Raw genomic sequence first — 21,685 nt, 5'->3', positions numbered from 1 at the left:
ACCTGTAAATAACCTTTACTGATAACAGAACTCTGACAGAACCTGTACGAGTGCCATTTTGGAGAGTAATGGGGTGAAAACAGATATTTGTTTCGCATAATTACTTGGATCTGTTGGAAATATAAATACAACTGATGATGGATATTACATCAGCAATGAAATAAGATAGATAGTCTTAAACTCTAAAACATTAAGATATTATTTAACAATGGTTGGCAGAGGATAACATTGTTTTATGAATGGTGTTTTGGAAAGCAGAGTAAGAGTTGTTCAGTTCTTCATACTCCTGAAGCTGTGCATCTCATTAATCAACAGACCCTTCCTGATGTTTTGCTGTAAAGTTGGGTCAAGGAAAACATTCAATACTGTTAATTTTTTTTTTACCTCAACTGAAGGTTTCAATGCCTTCAGGGTAGAGAGTGGTGCTGTCAGAATAAGCAGCATGTTGCCACATGGAAAAGGCAGCTCAGGGCCACAAGTCTTCATATTGGCTTAGAAACCCTGGGTGTCTTCACTAAACACAATATGACGGTCTAATATGTGTCCAATTGTTTACAGAGTAGCATAAAATTTGTTCTTAAAAGTGACTGTATAAAATTATACTTCATTACTCAGTAGATTCCATGTGTGAGTCACACCTGCCTGTTCGGTGATAATTTTTTTTTTTTTCTACTTATTATTGCTATTAGTCCTGCTGAGCTAACACAGCTGAGAGACAGCAAACTTCATTCTATTATTGCTTGAGTGTCATCTGCCGACGTGTTTTTTGTGTTCCACTGACTTACACCTGCTCAGCACAGTTGTAAGCTATGGGACCATACATTTTTACAATGAGAACAGGATCTGAAGATAGCAGGGATTTTACTTGCTTATGTAACCAGAGGCATAATTCATTTTCTGGAAAGAAAGAGCTTGTCTTTACAAGACTCAGCCAAGGTTGCAATACAAACAGCTTACATATGACTTGTCCACTAAGTCTATTTGAAATGCAAGTCACAGAAAGGCATTGCTGGTTTTATACTACCAGTTTTCAGCATGCAACACATTCATAGAAAGCCTATTTACCATCTTAATGCTTTTTTTTTTACGATCCAATTGGTTTACTTGGTTAATTCAGTTTGTTCTTTGCCAGTTAACATTGAATTCACTAGATTTGCTATTGAACAACTACTCTCCTTCCACTTGTACCACTACTTTTATGTATATATGGACACAACAACATGGCTCTATTACTGAGCTGACATGCTTTCTCTTTGACAAAAATTAGAGAATTTAATAGTGCATTCTGGTTCCTTTATTCTCTTATATAGCCGTTGTTTTTGCCTTCCAGTCTTCCACCTGTTTAAAAGTAGCTGCAGAGCAGACTGAAGGGTGTTCCTTATCTTGTGCTGTCATGACCACTGTCCACCAGTGTTTGACAACTTCTGTGAGCAACATGTTTTAGAGTTTCTTATGTATTCTTCACTGAAAACAAATTAAAAGAAACCCAAACAAACAAAACCAAACAAACCCAAACAATGTTTTTGCCTTCTGGTAAATTTTATTGAGCAGATACGAACAGAGATTAATGGAGAAAACAAAAGAGGAAGAAGCAATAAAAAGGAAGTGTGCAGGAAAAAAGACAATACTAACCAACCAGACATTCCCAGAAGAGCAGAGGATCTGTGGGACGATCAGGAGGACAAAGGATTCACCAGTTAGGAATGTAAGGAATAGAGTACAGTTGAAGAAACACAATGACCTTTGAAGATGTATATAAACTAGAGACAGGTGGGGAACTTAAATTCCAGATGTGAACTACAAGTGAGATTCTTAAGTAGAATTTTCTGTTCACTTAAAAAAAAATTATTTTAATGATATTTGAAATTTATGCATCCTTTATCTTCTTTAGTTTGACTGATCTACTTGTGACTTTGCAGAAGCTTCTTTTTTATTTGTGTTATTTCCTTTTAAAAGATTTTTTTTTTTTTTTGGCAGTATCTATTAATGCAGAAGGCTCAGAACTTTATGAATGGGATTATAATTAATCATTTGTTTTCCCTTAAAAATATTGGAGCAGATCCTCAATGAATGGAAATTGCTGTCTCCTTCCAGTGCACAGAGCTGTGCTGATTTACACCAAACCGTACTTCCGAACTTCCCTGAGGGATATTTAGCACAGTTTGTTAAATTAAGTGATCATTCTAATGGACCACACAGAAGGTGTGAGACAAAAGTGAAAATGCCTTGAGTATAAAGTTCTGAACATTACAATTGGTGACAGAAGGCCAATCAATGAGACAGTAATCCTATAAAAATACAGAAAGATCAGATTGCTTGTCGAATTAGAATTGCTTTAATATGGATGCATGCAAGGGGATAGCAAAGGAGCTGGAAACTTTCCATCTGCTTTGTATACAAAGTGATTAGATTGTGATCACTTAGTCCAAAAGGATAGAAATGATGCACAGTTCTGCCAGGATGAGACATGCAAATTAGATCAATTAAGCTTCGAGAGCGCTCAGACAATCTGGTAGAGAAGTTTACATGCTGTGTCAAGTGAAACTTAGCAAAGATCAGTCTTGAATGCTGGGGGCAAGTATTATAGTGATTTAAACTCTAATCTCCTAGAGTAATTCACTGGTTTTGGATTCGGTTATAAAACTGATCAGATACTATAATAAAAGAATCAGATACTATAATAAAAGATCCCTTTAGGAGATGTTTGATAGTATACACAAGAAGTATGACAGACAAATTAGTAACAGTCATCTGAGTTGAAACATTGGAGGTAGATGAGAGTAAATTCAGATGACTGATCTTGTTTGCAGTTAATGGCATACATGATACTGATAACTCTTGTACCTTCATGTTGACCACAATGCTTCAGAAGCAGAGAGTGTTCTCATAAGGAACTCATTGTGTACTCTATTTTTATTGAACCAGAGCTCACTCAGAAGGGGAACAACGTGAAAATGATCGTTAGATAAGACTGCTCTAATTTCGTCAGGGACTATCTAAGAATTTGAATTATGAACCCCATGTAATGTCTCTTATAGCAGCAAAAGGACATGTTGTTTGAGATAATCAGAGGGGTCTTTATGTAAATCAAAAGTCCTCAATATATGTGAAGTACTGGAACCTTCAGGAATGAGTTTCTGAAAGAAGACTTTGAACATTTTCAATAGAATCCAGATGGCTTTCAGAATTAGAAACAGGTCTGCACAATTTGAATTTTAATGTATATTCAGCAAGTATACATGACCAATGTAAAATAACACCTGCCATTTCAGTATTTTCTCATCATTTGTTTATCAATGGCTCATAAATTGATTGTATTGCCAGCATTTAATGGCAGGGAGTAAGAAAAACAGCAAGAATGTGTTCTGGTGAAAACACGAAGAACAGATGAAAAAATCCTGGGTTGGCATCAGTGTTGTACATGGCAAAAATCTATGGGTTATTTTTTGAAAAATGATGAGTGAATTTCAATTTTAATCCATAAATATCTTCTCTTATCATTTGAAATGTCAAAATATGATTTAAGGAAACAAGGTGTAATGACTGCATAGGCGCTTGATGAATTGTCTTTATTAAACACTCATCATACTCACCAGAATAGAAAAAGGCACCAGGAGAGCACTGCCTTTTTCATACAGCTGTTAAAATCCTTCTAAGCTGGAAGACTTTACAATTAACCTAGTATTGTTCATGTTAAGGCAGTTTGTTATGGGTTTGAAATACTAATGCATAATCCTCCCCCTCAAATGTTTTCTGAAAAACAGCACAAAACACATGCATTAAAAGTATTTCTCTCCCAGCCTTTAATCCTATGCAGTCAAAATGCCTATCAAAATATGAATTACTATCTTGAGATGAGTCTGGTTATATCTGAAAGCCCTAAGCAGCCCTGCAAATTTGAATGGTTAAAAAAAAAAAAAGTTAAGAAGAAATCAAACCTTTTAAAGTATAAAGTTCTTAAAGGATCACTTTAAATGATCTGAACAGTTTAAGGTAGACTTTCAAATGTCCATATTTACTGTGCATACTCTACTTCAGCTTGTTCTGAATACTGAACAGCTACTGTGTGAATTTATGTAACGGAATCTCTTAAGCTTTCAATTCTGCTTCTTACAATTAGTCTATGTGATGCACATTGCTGTTCATTAAAGCACCCTTCTTTTGCACAGGGATTAAGGCTCTATTTCAGAAAGGCGCTTAGGCATATGCTTAGTACCAACTTTCATGAGCATTAAGCCAGTCCTGCCATGCTGTAAATGGATAAAGATGATTTCCTAACTTAAAGAATTCTAAAACAGAGATTCAATTTGATGTAGCACAGCGTTAAATTTCCCTGCTCTTTGGAGTAAATTTTGAACAATGGGCTGTTAATTAACTAGACAGTATACATGGATGAATGGATATGTATTTTAGGAACACTTTTGGGTAAAAATCAATGTGATAAACAACCTTCTGTGAAATACATAAGAGCAGGGGAAAAGAAAAAAAAATAAATTGCCCTATAGCTTACTGAAAAAAGAAACACTTATTTGTCATTCAATGTTTTACCTTTACTGAACTGCAGTGGTAGTAATTGGTCATAGTAGTTAATAGAAAGCACGACAGAAATGTTAGGGTGTTTAATCAAGCCAGACAGAAAAAGAGATTCTAAATGAAATGTAAACCCACTGACAACAGTAACTTGTTTTTTAAGATAATAAGTTAACCAAGGGTTTCTTCAGCTCTTTTTAAGTGAAATCATTTTAAGACACAAGACAGGTATCTACAGGAAGACATCTAACATTGCACTTTGTTTGGTCATGCATTGGTTTTTCGTGTTACATTGTCATACTAGCAATGAAACCGTAATGTTTTGCTACAGATTTTCATTGCTGCCTTTTCATATGAAATAATTTACTCATATTAAAATGTTATAGTAAAGTTTTACATCCAAAGTTCTCTGTTCTTGCTTTATTTCCTTGACCCACTGTCAGCTCTGAGCAGTTATGACTCTCCCACCATACCTTACCAGCTACTGATTATGTGTGATATAGGCATTGTGTCAAATTCTTAATTTTGTACTTTAAATCTAGGAGTAGTCCCATTGATCTTAGTGGGAATACTTATGAGATTAGATTTGTGGAAATGCTTCGAGAAATATCTGTGTGTTGACTACAAATCTTCCAGGAAAGTCAGCACTAAGTATTGCTATTATCTAAACTTTATAAAGAAAGACAATAGGAATTTAATTTTTAAGAAGAAAACCACAATAACAAACACTGATGCCCTGACATGTATATTATCATTTATGTATGTTAAAAATTGAAATGTAGACCAACACGTTGATTCTGCTTTTTTTTTAACGGTTTCATAAATTTTATTTAACAAGTCCTTAACAGTTTTTGGGAAATTATACGTTAGTGTGGCTGTGGACCCAGTTAATTACATTTTTTTCTCTATTGCAAATCTTTCATCATTAAAATGATCAGATCATGCTGTCTTCTTTAGTCCAGTACTTTATAAGCTTCTACAGAAACAATTAGTTACAGTAATTACTTCAACTGCTTTACAATTACATATTTTATCATTGTCTTGTAGTCTGTCAGGGTTTCAGCACTTCCCGCTAACACGCAAGGTAAGATTACAAGTGGATTTTCAGTAGCATTAAACTTGCAAGAGCAAATGAAATTTGAGGAATTGTTACAACATAAAGCCAAACCAAAAACAACAGAAAAAAGCTCCACACCCTCCAGCTATCTGTTCCTTGGTGCTAATGTTCTTTGGAAGCAGGTTCCTATGAGAAAAATCATTATCAGCCAAGCAATGCTGCAAGCTATTTTGGATAGTAGAAGCAGAAACAGGATAATCACTCTAAACCATAGATCAGTAGTTTGACAAAGAAGAGACGATATGGGAGGTGTAATTTCCACTCTAAAATAAAGACATTCAGTATAAGTACATATCTTATCTCAGAAAAGACTTTAATACCAAATGAATTTTTGTTTGTAAATTTGATATTATTGATATGGTAGTCAAAAAAGAAGTGTGTATGATTATTTTTCCCACTCAGTGCTATTACAGACAATTCTTTAGATTACAGAGTTAGATGTGAAAAGATAGATCCTCTAATATGCTCTCATTTTCCGCGGTTGAAATCCTAGGCCTGAATTATCACGGCTAAGTAGAAAAAGCAATATGGGAGAAACAACTTTCCAATCAGCATATTTATATTCTTTTTTCTTATTTCTATTTTCAAGAACAGGGACAAGGTAAAAGCATTCATTTTGCATTATTGCAAGTATATAACTTCTGCTATTGCCTTTCCTGTTTCTTCTCCCCTCTTTCCATCTTTCCTGTACCACAAGGCAAAGTGCATTCATGCATTCCCTGGTTGTTTTTTTTTTTTTAAAGGCTTAAAAATCATAAATAATTAATAAAAGGATTAACATTTTTTACAATGTACAGCGGTATAAGAACAGAATATATTCATATCACTGTAAAGATATATGCATTTATGCATATATACATGTATATATTTTGTTCAAGAAAAGCGTATGCTCAAGAAACAGTTCTTTACTGTATGTATACTAATATTGTGCAAGCAGAGATTGTTTCATGTGTAGCGGGGAAATAATTTGAGAAGAATGAGTGAAGTTTCTTGAAGGCTCTGTTTCTGTTAGATGCTATACGTACATAAACTTTTCAAGCCCATGGACATCTGCTAGCCCAGAGATACTCTTCTATAAAGTATACTAGGTCTTTGGTACTTATTTGCCATGCTATATTTTTTAAGTCTGATCACTTCCATAGAAGCTATATGTGGGGAATGCAGGGGGAGAGAGCACCCTCACACAATTTTATTACACTGCTGAAATAGAGAGTAGTGACTTTAAGAGAATTTTGTCTTACAGCTTCAGTGATTCTTGGCAACAAAATAAATCAAATCACTGGACCAGTAAATACAGTGGTTTAGTCTATAACAGCAAGTAGTATGGTGCATTATGAATAGATATGGATCATGTGAAAATACTATTGATACGTATAGAAGAGAACTTAGTCTCTTTCCTGGAGAATAAGTAAATGCAGAGACCCAAATACAGCTGGTAAGAATAAACATTCAGGAATTCGTAAATAGAATTTCATTTCAGTAGTATTTTCACATGATTCAATTGTTTCAGGCACTTGTATAAACGAGGTTTGAGTCATTGGTTTCTTTAATAAAAAAATTAAATCTATTTGGGTAAAAACAGAAACTATTTTTATATGGCAAGTCAGATAGCAAATCCACTACTCTATGGCTTGGTTTGCCAGTGATGCAGTTTTGTTACCGAAATACTGGACTGAGAGTGATTTGGGAAAAAAAACAAAAACAAACCAAACCAAACCAAAGCTGATTATTGAAAAGGTCTGTAAGGATTCCAATGTACATACTGTTTACAAACACTGTGGTCTGTCCCCATTCTAAATTCTAGCAAGGTAATTTCTGAAAAGCTTGAAGAGTGTGTGTGAGGGGAAAGCAGGTCTCTTTTCTCCATTCCTATTCTGAAAGTGTTATGTTGCCTGCAGGCTCTTGGTGGTGCTACAATACAGTATTGCTGTCCCTCCACCCCCCCCAATAAATATTATGCAATTAGTACGTGATGATGCACAGTATACAGATGGCTTTTACCTCCCAAAGCTGCCAAACTGTCTTTTTAAGAGTGTGAATGACAAATAGTCATTTTGGAGAGTGACATGTCGTGATGATGGCCCATTAAAGCTCCTCAAGAATACTCAGCCGGCTACATATGCCCACTCAGCTCCATCTACAGCAGCAGCTGCTTCTGAGCTCCTCCTGTAGCTGCACTAATCTTAATGGGCTGGCTGCACAATTCCCTGTCGCCACAGGGCATTTTGTGTTCTTATTAAAACTGGGGGGGAGAAGGCACAGATTTGTGAGTACAGCATCTGCAGGGATCGGAGAAGAAGAGGACAGAATAAGGAAATGTACATGTGTGTGCGCGTGTGCGTGTGTGCACGTGTGCATACATACACGCGCTTAAATGTATGCGTACATTGTGTATACATACAATCGCTATATCACTGTGTATGTAAAGATCTAAATTATATAAGTATACACAGAGAGACAGAGAACACTATAGACAAAAATAAGTGTTATTAAGAGGAAAAATGTCATAAAAATTTGACATGGTTGCTCTTATCACATCCAGTTTTCAGTATTTCCTATTAATTATTCAACTCACCAGCCTTTAGATGACAGTATCTCTTATTCCTAGAGGAACCTTTCATCTGAACTTTGTCTTCCACTTAGAAGCCTTAAGGGCTTACTCTGATACAAACTGGAATGTTATGAAGTGTAAGTTTTAGAATTTTGGTACTCCTATTTTGAGTTTTGCTTGAACAATAACCATCAAGGAACTAAAGAAGTTTCACTGTTCTCTCTCCTGTTTCACCCCCTTTTTCAAAAGGTTGGCAAAATTAAATATTCACTTCACTTCATGTGGCTGAGATGACAACGTTGTTATCCTCCTGGAGCACTGATCAGTCACTTAAGAGTATAAGGGCTGTATATTTTTCACTAAACTCTTCCACCAACATTTTTGAAACTTTAACTTGAGAAACAACGTGGGGGAAGGAGGGGATACTAAAGCCTAACTGCTTATTCCAAGTTTGATCATAGGAGAGAATAAGTATGAGCAAATTAATAAAAAATTCTTATTATTTTAATTTCTATGGCACAGAAGCATACATTCTGTAGCAGCAAAAAAAGTGCAGAAACTACATTAATGGTAGAAATAAGTTTGGTTTTTTTTAAAAGAATTATGCCTAGTTCATTCAGATCAAGCTGATGCATACGTTACTCTCTCTGCCCATCAGTCATGTTTCTTATGTTTGCTTCTCTGGTCCTAGCACTTTAAAATCAATAACAATTTCGATTTTACTCTCTTTTTTTATTTTTTTTTATTTTTTTCCCCTCCACAGTAGGTTTTTTTTTGTGAACTTGGAGTAGTGGTAATGCACAGCCTCAGTAAAATGACACCTGACCAGATTCAGGTTATCAGCTTTTTTAATTCCTGTTGAATTAAACAGAGCATGAAAAGAAGATGCAGGTAAAGTTATACAGCTTTACTCTCAAATACTGTTCTTGCCTAGCACTGATCAGTCACTGAAGGTCAGCTCCGCCTACTACTTCAGCATTTTCTTTCATTTGTACTTTTTTATTTTTCCTTGCTCTTTCTTCCCATTTCAACTTGCCATTCTTCCTTTTGCCTGCCTCCTTTTGTCTTCCTCTTGCGCCATCTCCTTTGCCCCATCACATTCATTTGAGGTCTTTCATCACTCTGTCTCCCATTCCATTGCTCTCCTGGTCCTTCAGACCCATATACACTCTCATGCAATTAGTGGTTTTGGTTTGTGGATTTTTTTACCTTGGGTTGTTTTTTTTTGTTGCTGTTGTTTTTTTTGTTTGTTTGTTTTTTGTTTGTTTGTTTGTTTGTTTTTAAACTCAATTTCCTTTATCCTTCTTATTTATGTTCACTCTCATACTATGGTTTCTTAATCATGCACCTGCATGAATACCTTGAGTGTAGATGGAGCTTTGTTCTCACTGCCTTTATATACACTTTTGCATATGAAGATCTCAGAGATCAAAATACACCAAATGACATACAATTTGCCTGCAGGAGGGCTATTAAAGACAAGCTGTGGGGTGACACAGCTGGTACTCCCAAAAGGATGTGCCCTGGTTTTACCTTGAATATGAAATGTGGTCGTGTGATAGGTAACCTCTCATTGTCTTATTGCCTGTGTGGTGGCCCCGGGTAGATATATTGCTTTGTGGTCATTTGTAGGACTTTAACATTACCTGTAGCAAGACAAAAGAGGATTTGGAGACAGTCTGACTTCAGGTAGTCTATACAGACAGTGCCGGATGAAAAGAGATTTCAAGGAATGTCTTGGACCTGGTTGTCCCAGCAGCTCTTAGGTTTTTGGTCAACTCAGGGCACAATTTGGGTTTTTTTTAGATCAACACAGAACAGAAGTCTTGTCTAGGCTGACTGGGTTTTGAGCAAGCCTGTCACCAGCTGCTTGTGTTAGATAAATATAATGTGGTAATACTGTGGTCTACAGCATGGGACCTTTTCGTATTCTCACATGACTCTTTGCAGTTGCCTAACAAGGAGAAAGTCTGGAGGCAACAAAACAGTGCATGAAATTGCCAGTATGTCAAAGTGGCAAATTGTGCCACTGTGGCACAGTTGTCTATGCTGGTTCTCTGCTATACGGACAACACTGCTGAGACAAGGAAACTCTGGCAGCGTTACAAGTGTATTCCTTCTTTTTGAACTCTAATTAAAAATGTTAGGGTTTAGGGCATAGCTATTTATATTGACTCGATCTCTTGTCCTCAGTATTATCTGTTATGCTGAAAGCACAGAACACAGACCAGTGTATTTCTTTCTGACCCCAGGCTTGTACTATAGTTTTACATAAATTAATAAAACCAAAAGCAAACAAAAGCCCTCCAGGAGCTCCTTTATCACTTTCTCAATGTTTCTTGGAAAAAAAAAAGGCTTTTATAAGAAAATCATTACCTGCTGAATAATACTTTCACTAGTGCCTGGGTGTGAAGTCAATTATATGAATCACAAGCCTTTGCTGACATCAATAAAATGCTGAGGAATCTGCTTCTGTCCCACATGACTTCTGTAATGAGACTGAAAGGGAAATTAAAAAAGATGTCTTAAGCTGTTGATTTTGAAATATGGTTACAGTTTACAAGGGTGAGAGTTTCATAGCTCCCTCTGAGAACAATTGTGTTAGTAACTAATGTGTTTGTGAGGCCCTTAAACATTGCGGAAATGTGTTATATGTGCACATTGTTTTTTACTTAAGTGTTAACTCCGTTGCCTATGCTGAATTTTAAATATTAGTTGTTATTTGCATTGAAATTTTTCCAGATCAGCAACATTGAAACCTTACTTATCCTGATAGTTAACAGATATAGTGTTATATTTCAAAAAGAAGAAAAAAACAAACTAGTACCTTATGAGTCATCACAATTCGAAGCACTTACCAGCAGTGATAATCTGAGGGGAAAAAAACCTTCAAAACCTTCTAGGTGCAACCACAGTAAATACAAAATCCAAGAACAGAAGTTTTGAGAACCTGGCTGTGCGATAAGCAAGATTTAATAGAAATAGCCAAATTAAGTCTTTGTTTCAAATCACCTGCTTTCTTTCCTCTTCTGGCAATTATATGTTTAACCTGTATACACATAACAAGTTCCCTCTTTACGTCTTCCCAGAATGTGGGGAGAGGGTCATGTTGTATACGAAGACAAGAGTGTCTTCCTCCCAAAGTCAATTCTCAGGTGTTTTGTAATAGTAAGTTGTGGTTATAAAATGGACAAGAAGATCGGTCCTGGATCTGTGTTCTTTCTTCCTTTTGTCCTTTTTTGCTTCATAATCCCTCCTTGCTTTTAGTGAGAAGACAGGAATAGAGAAGTGGTTGCGTCAGTTCCATATCACAAAGACCTATGGATGCCTGCGCAGTCATGAGGAGGCAGTCTTCATTCCTCTCCTCCCTTTCTAGTTACTTTCACAGCAAGACAGGAAAGGGTGCAGGCAAGGTAACTCCCCCTTGAGAAAGCTTTTAGGTTGTACTGCAAATGAGTGCGCATTCCTTATGGTCTCCGGGAGCTATGGAGCTAGGTTGTGCTGAAGCATCTCCTGTTTACGCTGTCTGTCTCTTTCTCACCATTACCTCTGTGATCCTGCTGGCACCGAAAACCCAGCAGCTCCTCATGTTCTCCCTGTGCTTTTCTTCTTCACCCAGAATCTGTAAACTCTGAAATGAAATATTAGCCATGCTGCCACAGGGAGGAACAGCTGCAAAGATAGTTCTTTGGGGAAGAAAAAAACGGAGAAGAGAGGCGTATGAAGACTGCACCTGCTTTAAGGGAGCTTGAACTGAAAATCAGAGAAATGACAAACCTCTCATTCAGACCTCAAACAGATCAGTGGTGGCCAGATAAATTGCTTTTAATGCAGTGCAGTATTTCTGCTTACTGATAAAAATAAATGTCCTTCTCTATCGAAAACACTGCATTAGCATACTTTAATGGCAAGTGATGCAAAATGACGTCATCATTAGTTGTACAGATCTGTATCTACAAATAGGCAAAATGCAAAAACTGTTGAGTCTTAGAGATCTTGAAGAAAATGTGTTATTTAGGTTCCCCTAGAATAATCATCATCCTAAGGGTCCACGTAAGCATAAATGCATTAAGCGAGACCCTATACTAAGCTATGTTGCTGTAGGGCCAAAAAATGCAAGTGAGGACAAAATTGCATTCATTAAAGGAGTTAGGATAATTGTGCCTTTGCTACTGAGTGAAGCTGACTGCTTCCTTCTCTCGCACATATCCAAACAAGCATTTTCTAAAACTAAGAGGAGGTTTAGGAGTTGAACCTAAGAAGATACGAGTTTCCTCTTTTTAGGTTGAGTTCAGAGGCAGTAGAGGGCATGCAGTAAATTATCTTCTAAAAAAAAAAAAAAGTGTGCTTATACACACTGGCCCTCTCTGCCTCCACAAGGCTTGTGTGATTTTTCTTATGAGATTTGTTCACTCTCTGCTAACTTTCCTAGAAGATCAAAAGTTACCCTCCTGTTAAAAATGCATCATCTCTCTGCAGAAGCTTGCAGCTTCCCTTGTCTCTTCTCATGTACTTTTTCTTGTTTATGGTGTAATGCAGGAAACACCCAACACCAAACTCTTAAAATCTTTAGGGTAAATATATTTGGAATGTAACAAAGAAGCAATAGGATCAGCGTATGCTTATCTTATACTGGAAATAGAGTTGCTTGACAGCCAAGGCAAACTGGAAAGTGACCATCACGGATGTTGCGTGGAGGTGACTATGGGTGAAATGAATTTTAAATATGCAACCATCTTTAACTATAACATTCCTCTTTTAGAAAACAGAGGGAGGTATTTTATTTATAATATTTATTGCAAACTAATTCCGAAAGAAAATTTGTCTGGGATGTTCCAGAATGGGATCAGATGAGATTTACTCAGTGAATCCTTGAATCTTCCATGTCTCTTGAAACAAGAATTTGAAACTGCCTTGGTCTTGATCGTCTCTGCTTCTAAAGTGGTAGTCCCCATGTGCAGCTAGAGATTGAGCTGCAGTTCTGTCTTGTACATGAATGTCTCAGTAGAAAGTGGGAGGAGTGATAGACAAGGTAGTAGATGGCACTGCTATAGGTGCTTTCTGGAGCCGTCCTGTGAAGTACAACGGTCCTGAGTACTAATATCATTCTATATAATTGTTGTCAAATTAATTACAAGAACAAATAAAAATCCCAGGTCTCATTCTTAAATGTAATTCTTCTCTTAAAAAAAAAAAGGGGGGGGGGGGGGGAACCAAACCAAACAAAAAAAAAAACACAAAACAACAACAAAAAAAACCCCATGCAAAGTGTTTTCTAAAGCCAACATTATAAGGAAAATATTACTTCTCACTTCCCAGGATGTTAAACTAAATAGCTGGAAGTACAGGTAGTTTGAAGTCACATTTGGTAGTAGCAGAGCTGTAAATATGGTACAGGACTGCTGCATTCAAAAATTTTGTTCTTAGTTGCAAATCACTGATGCCTCTACATTAATGACTTTGAAGATCACTGTTGGAAGGATTATATTGGGTGGAACAGGAATAAAGGTGATCTGAAAACTGCACCAAATGTACAACTCGATTTTGTCAGCCTAGTTTATTTTTGCATTGTTCTCCTGTATTGTACTTTTAAGTTATCTCAGGTTGACACTGAAATACACATAAAAATGTTGAAAAAAAGTCTTTAGAGTGCTTTACACAGAATTGATTGTACTATAGTGCCAAAGATAAGCTAAATCTTGAGCTATATCACCTTCCTGGGGCTAAGTTGGTAGAGAATGGTGCTTTACCAACTTGAGCATGGGCCAGAATTCTTTTATAAAGGCTGAGTAGAACAAAATTTTTTTAAAAGATGCAAAGAAGTTTGCTCTCCCAGAGCCTCAACCTCGGGGTAACAAAGGTCATTGCTAATCACTTTTCTAATCCATGCGGTAGCAGTTTTCTACCAAGGCATCATTCCAAAAAGTGGCTTCTGTTCAGCATTTCACTGCAGGGCACCAGCCACTGTAGTGTGATCCATGAGGAGATTTATGGACTTCAGAGTGGGACTCCTTAAAAACCAACGTGTTAATCAGTGAGCCACTGAGTGAACAACAGAGAAATGCTGAAGCTACAGAATTTCTTCATTCTCTGGGATGTGAAAGCCTCAGTGCATCTTTGAGGATTTACACTTCTGGCCTCTCCCCTGAAGGTCTCTTTTCTTTCAAAACACTAATAGAAAGTTATTCATGATAGGGCTGGATCTAAAAACAAGGTGAAAGGGAGGCTGGGCAGCCCTGCGGCATGAGACCCATCATGTGTTGATGGGCTTGGCTTCTCCCCCATGAGAGAGCACTACGTTGCTCTTGGCAAGATGAGACATGGCATCCCTTCCCTCCTCTGCCTGAAGAGATCTACTTTTACTTCTCTAACCTTCAGAAAACTGCTATATCTGATAAACTGCTGGGTATGCTGGTGTCAGCTGTTTTTCTCTCATTCAGCACACTCTTAAGTATGCCACAAAAGGTAGAATACATTTACAGGGAGAATGGGAGAGTCTCAGCCACCACAGAAAGACCAGTGCTCTGCTGGAATATGAGATATGGAGAAAACTGAATCACTTCAAGAAGACAAAGACATTGAATCTCTGTATTGCATCACTTCAGTTCTTGGGTAATGTTATTCTCAGCATTTCAGTCTAGGCTGTAGTATTTCAGATATGTAGGGGAACTCACACAATGCCTCTGTATCACATAGGAGACTTATGCACCCTGAAGTAGGTCCTAGAAAAAGAAAAGAGGAAAAAAAAAAGAAGTAAGACAAAATCAAACAGAAGCCAGACATATTCTTACTTGCACAGGCTGCTGCTCATTTGTTGGGAAGATGGATACTTCTTCAAGTTTGAAAAAGCAGCAAGAGCCCGAACTGCCAGATTTATGAGGTGAACAGAGGTATGGTTTATTGAATAAACCCCCAGCCATTAGGGCTGAGGAATATGCAGTGCTGCAGCTCTTGAAAGAGCCTGGATGTGAGATACGTTTTACCTTGATCTGCTCATAGTGTCAGCATTGACTATTCCTGAGTGTGCTGAGAAGTAAAACTTTAAATGTTCAGGGAACATTACCAGAGAAATCTCAGGCTTGTTTAGGTATCTCAGGAGTTAGGAGAAGCAGGATGAGGATAAGCCATATTTTGAAATAATGTAGCTAATCCGATTTAGACACCCTAGTTTTGTTTTTTGATCCAGTCCAACGCTCAAACTCCATTTCTGTCTTAAAAGAGAGAGTACCCTGTAATTGCAAAGTATAAGATAGCCAGACAGTGTAAGTGAAATAACGTGTAAGAAATAAGCAGCTTTTTATCCAGACGAAAAATTCAAAACTGATCACAAATACTTCCCTGCTGAAATAGGAAAAGGTTTTGCAGCTGTGCTAAGTTATGCCTGAGATAGCAATTTTCTGCATGTATTCTGGAATTGATTACTATCTCAGTGATACTCCCAGCTGAGACAAAAAAAAAAATAATGGAGGAAATCAGGATGATGATGACAGTAAAGTTACCTCCAAACTCAACATGACATAAAGTTAGGAAAGGTACAAAGGAGATAAGAGACAATAAGCATTCAAATATCCTTAACATTGTCCTCAGCTATTTACAAGTAATAATCCACTTTTTAAGAAGCAAGCAAGTACTCTGAATTTTACTCATGTTCTTTTCAGTTGTACAATATGAAATATATCTCGTGTGTGTATTACTTTAATGTGATATGCAGATCAATTACATTTCTGATATAAGTTTGAAAAGTATAAGAGTATTGTTTGAGTCTGTGTTCTGTAACAGGAAGGTGAGACTCAGTAGACACACAAGAGCTAAAAACCCTGTGGAATCTTGCCCTGTAACTTAAAATAACTTGTGTGACGAGGAAGAAAGTTTCTTTCTGTAAATCTGTCTTTCAATTCAAATGGAAGGTACATTTGGACCTACTGGGGTATGTTTCTTCTGTGCCTGCTACAAGTAGCCCCAAGGAAACTACACCTGACTTTCAACAGTGTGTAGTTACCGCCCATCAGTTAGCAGTGAGCAATATACTAACCAGTCCATTTTAATTCATTTGATATATTTTACTGCTCTACACAGTAAACACTGAGAAAATCAGTATGTTGTTTCCCATACACACACAGGAACAAACACATACTGACATCAAGTTTATAGTGTTATTTGTTTGAAGTCTCAGCCTTCAATAGGATAATAAGCTGAAACCAACAATGCAGTTTAATTCAAGTAGGAATAAAGTCATGGTTATAATCATATGTGTGCATGTGTGTATGTGTATGGCTATGTAAAACTCTGGTATGAGAAGACCATAAGACAGTATCAAATACATTTGAAAATGAGACTGTTTGCAGGAAAGAATTAAATTATCTTGCTCAAAAGAGGAAGCTGACAGATTCTAATGGTCCTTCACATCCCGTGCACGATAAACATTCAGCTTATCTTTCCAAGAACAATAAAATTTCATGTATTGCTGCTCGACATAAGAATTATTTTTACATATCTCCATGCCACTGACTCTCTTGTAAGTTAATCTCATCTCTCATCAATTTTTCACCAGCTTCACTCTGATGTTGATAAAGGAGATGGTTCCATCAAATACATCTTGTCAGGCGAAGGGGCAAGTTCCATTTTCATTATTGATGAGAACACGGGGGATATTCATGCTACAAAGAGGCTGGATCGAGAAGAGCAGGCCTACTACACGCTCCGAGCACAAGCACTAGATAGGCTGACTAATAAACCTGTGGAACCAGAATCTGAGTTCGTCATTAAGATTCAGGACATCAATGACAATGAGCCAAAATTTCTGGATGGTCCTTACACTGCTGGAGTTCCCGAGATGTCTCCTGTGGGTAAGTGCAAAATACACTGTTGGTGTTGTGGGAAATTTGTTCCTATTGCCTTTTTAAAAATTTCATTATTTTTTACTGTATCGCACTAAGCTACTTAATTATCTATGAGGCACCTGCAACAGTTAGATATTTCAAAGCTTAACTGGAAATAACATGCTAGATTAAGTATTTACCCTTTCAAAAATGTTATGAAACTCAAATAGGTATGTAGGGATTCAGATAAGCATTTTATGGTGTATTTCTCATTCCAGTGCCCAGAGGCTTTGTTTTATAATTCTCATTAACAATAATAAGTTTCACACCTATGCTATGGTACTCAGAGGTGATAATATATCATTTTGTTCAGATAAAGTCCTTTCTTAAAAAACTATTCAAATTCCCGCTAGTTCATAGCATAATTTTTTTTTTGGTAAGTGTTGCATACATCAGTAACTGTTTACTGTATGTCTTTTCGAATGCTGAAATCCAGCTCTCTGGGAAATATATGCAAGCAGCAGGGACTGGGGTGCAACTTGAGATAATTTCAAAATTCCTGTAGAATCAGAGGAGAAGGCCTTCTAGAGGCTTCAGATCCTCTGTTGGGAAAGAAGAAATGCTATTTTTTCCTGAGTTTGAATTAGGGAAGAATTTCAACATCAAATCCACTATCTCTTCATTTTAAAGAGACCAAATGCTCATCTGTTGTCAGCTGCCACTGTTCCTTTGAAAGCTGACTGATTCAGGCCAGAGAGGAGTTTGGCCCAGAGACATTTTGGTAAATTTTGCTTTAACCTTAAATCATAAATGCAAGCGTGAACCTAAAAAAAAAAGAACAACTTAATCTACTTCAGTGGAAACACGTGTATGGGAAGTCTCACTTCAGGTTAATCCAGTTATATGGTGACTGAAGTTAGGTTTTTCTTTGGTTAACTGATTTTAAACCGTATCAAAATTTGATACTCTTACAGTAAGACTGCCCATATAGAATTTGCTATAGTTTCTTCAATACCATCTCCTGTGGTTTTGGACTTCAAACAATGTCTATAAATTAGAGGTAGAGAGAAAAAAAAGAATCTTGCCTGCCTAAGGGCCCTGCAGCAATCATTAGTCAACATTGCTTTTATATTTGAAACTCAGCTTAGGAGCCACAAAGAGATAAGTAAAACATTGCTAATGAGTTTTCTTTTTATTTATTTTACTAAGCAGTGAGCATAGACATTCTTTCTCATTTGATACTTGGCACTTGTTCATTGTCACTCAAACACTATGTGGATGGCTGAAGAGGCAATAGCGGCCTTGGAAAGCAAGATGGACACCACAGCTTTTGAGGAGCATCAGAGAGGAAATGAGTCGTGATACATTGATGAGAACTTTTTACTGCTGCCCTTTGGAAAAACAGAGATAATCTAAGACTGTAAAACCTAAATATTCAGCACTTCAAAAATATGTTCTATAAAAAAATGTCTTTTTTAAATTGCTGCTTTATTTTAGAATTGGGTTATTTAAGTGAGCTGGAGCACGCAGCAATGATTAGATTTTTGCTCCTTTGTCTTGTGCCCTGAAGAGCAATATCTCTACATTTCCCTTTTGCATGAGTTACCTCTGCTTGTCCTGTGCTGGCATATTGACGTATGGACAGCTACTACATGTATACGATGCTTACCTACACATGCAAATCCATGCCTTTACCCCTCACCCATGCTCCATTTGTTCCAAAAACATATTGGGAATTACTCTGTGGGGAGTGCACAGTGTGCAGTGGAGAACATAAGGACTATTTTTCAAAATGAGCTGCTTTTGCATATTTTATTGAATCTTTACCACATAAATGACTGAAAGGAATTATCTCCCATATGGACTGCAACACCAAATACATATTCGACTTAGGTGTAATATTGTGCAAAATTATTAACTGAGACTTGTGCGCTCTGGGATTTGTGTTGACCAAGGGCAGTTTCATCTTCATGAGCTTCCTGAAACTGTACATTTTAAATATCTTCATGGTGTGTATCACACAACTACCGAATGCTGAGTTAAGGATTACCATGAAATGCCTGTGTGGCACTTGTCTTACACAGTTACATCGATTCATAGTTGATTCATATAACACAGTCTTTAATTAATCACCTAGAGCATTCATGAAATATTAAGGAGAAACAAAGTATCTCTCTCCTATTTTGTTTAAAATTATATCCATGACAAGGATTTTTAATTGGATATTACACAAAATGAAAGAGAGCACAGGATTATAAACCCAAATTAACCATAAAGCTAAGAGAACTATAACCTTTAACCTAAAGGGTGGTTATGCAAGTATAATGATTGTGTATTTTATTTGGCAAATATTTTAGGACATTATCTAAGGCTAATTGAAGTCAATCTTTTCTGTAATTTGAAATGACTTCAGGTCAGGTTCAAATTATATTTGGGTCAGGCCCAATTATATTGATTATCCTAGAAAAGGTAAATGTCTTGATGGCTTGTAAATCTATTCATAGCAAAAACCTCAAAGATATGGCTTATCTGAAGCCCTGATAGGGTTGGTTTGTTTTTTTTTTTAAAGTATGTCTCTTACTTAAAAAAACTAGCAGCGTTATATGTCAAACAAAATAATTGCAAATCGTAGTTAACAGAGTATTAAAAGAGTGTTCCTGTAACGTTGACCAAAAATATAGCTGATGTGAGATAGAGATCTGTTTGTCTTATTGTCAAGGGAACTGGGGATAAAAATCCCAATACCCAACAGAATTTTGGTTTTATTTATTTTTCTCTATTCTCCACATATATCAACAGCTTTGCTTGTTAGAAATATCTTTCTTGCTACATTTATTATTTCTGATTGAGATAAATAGAAACATTTGAGTTCTATACCACAGGAAAAAAAAAAAACAACAAAACACACACACAAAAAAAGCTTTATGTCATGCTTAAATTTTTGGTACAAGTGGGTAGTGGGTTTTGAGAGCCTGAATGAAGGGAGAGTGCCTCTCTCCAGTCACAAACCCCCTCTCCTTCACTTTATCTGACCTTGCTGCTGGGCTGGGACCAGTCTTGGGTTTTGCTCCCATGTGAAGGCAACCTGTGGGAGGAGAGGGAGGAGGTGAAGTGGGTAGAACCTGCCTACAGGTCCTGTCCCTCTCCCTTCACATTCCTGGAGAGGAAAGGCTGTGGAGGAATTGCTGCATCAGCTCTGGGTGAGGGCCAGTGGCAGAAGGACAGAGATACCAGATGGTACAGAGCAGAACCAGGCCAGACTGTTGCATGTAAGGATTAAGTAGGTATTATGGATAACTTGATAGTAAAGGTGTTTAACATTTTTAGTAGCAGCTGATATCACGTAGAAATGTGATGCTGTCATGGAATTGATATGTGTATTACACATACTACACATCATTAATTGATACCGGTCAATGTTTTTAATAACTCACTGCCATTAAAGGTTTATTTTTAATTTGCTAATGTGGCTACAATTCAATTGATAAGGGACTGCGCAGTTTAAAACATAAGAATTTCTTAAGTTCATCTAGTTTTAGGAACCAGTTTTCCCTTAAATAATTTCACCAATGTTAAAAATGGAAGTTACACAAGCATCTCTCATACAAACTCACTTAAAAACTGTGATAAAACACCACAGAAGTTGCTAGCAAGCTTTTAAAAAAGCTCTGTGCAGAGGTTGCTAAAGCAGTAAACTCGGAGATGCTTCAAATGGATTCATTTAAATCTCTTAACTCAAAATAAACTTCAGCAACCAGTTTACTTTTATCTGACCCTATCACAGAAAAGGCTGACCTTTGCAGCATGTTGGAAATATTGCTGAATCTTCACTTGGGTAAATTAAAGTACAAATAACATTCTAAATTTAAGGTCCTCTCTGAGAAAACTCCTCCCTTCCTTTTGCTCTAATATCAGAACTTAAATAGGTCGAGTTCTCAGATTACTGCTTAAAGGTTAGGTTAAAAATGATAGCTTAAACATTAAAAAAAAAAAAACAAACAGAAATCTGTGCCAGCCACACAAAATTCAATGTGTTATTAACTAATATCAATAAAGAAATATGTGGGATAACCTTTGATTAGCAGCACGGACTTACCTCATTTTTTTGGTGCAATTGCTGAAGAAGCTTATGAAGTTGATACATGTAGAATTCTTTTTAATGAAATGATATTCAAACTTTGTTAAGAAGACATGACTGTAGAGAAAAACAATTTAGAGGAATCCATATCTAAGAGTGAAAGACAGTTTTTCATTAAGTAGCCCCTATTTATTTTTTCAACCTATATCAGATACACAAACTGTAAGAAATATTTAAAGTTGTAGTTGTGAAGCTACAGGTTATAACAAGTGATTAATGAAAGTCTGATGTAGAGTTAGTGTCCTGTTTACACCTGCAGGCTAGGGCTCTGAACAATGCTGCCATAAACAAGATTTACTGGGACAGTCATTTTCTTGGATGGAGTGAAGGTGTTGTGCTGTTTTTTGACTGTCCCATGTTACCTGTAAATCCTAATCTTGGACACATGTATGACAGCTGACCGCCTGTGTTAAGAGGTAGGGCAAAGTGTTCGGGAATAAAAGAAAGACTTAATTTCAGTGCAGGAACACAAACTCTCCTTTTGTAAGATGATGTAGTTGGAACTATGAAGCAACTACCCATTTTTTCTA

General features: G+C 36.7%; 1 protein-coding gene across 1 annotated transcript in view; it reads left to right on the top strand.

The window, feature by feature from the left end:
• CDH7 (cadherin 7) overlaps positions 1–21,685 on the top strand; it is a gene marked incomplete at both ends in the record, with an annotated part of 71,514 nt that overhangs the window by 12,656 nt on the left and 37,173 nt on the right. The window contains one exon of the mRNA XM_082499629.1: positions 16,750–17,044. Within this exon, the coding sequence (XP_082355755.1) occupies positions 16,750–17,044 (295 nt within the window). The remainder of the gene's footprint in view (positions 1–16,749; positions 17,045–21,685) is intronic.

The sequence above is a fragment of the Vanellus vanellus genome (assembly GCF_965231255.1).
Source record: "Vanellus vanellus genome assembly, chromosome: 2".
Taxonomy (NCBI): Eukaryota; Metazoa; Chordata; class Aves; order Charadriiformes; family Charadriidae; genus Vanellus; species Vanellus vanellus.
Note: the sequence above shows the minus strand (reverse complement) of the source record. Positions and strands in the feature narration are given on the sequence as shown.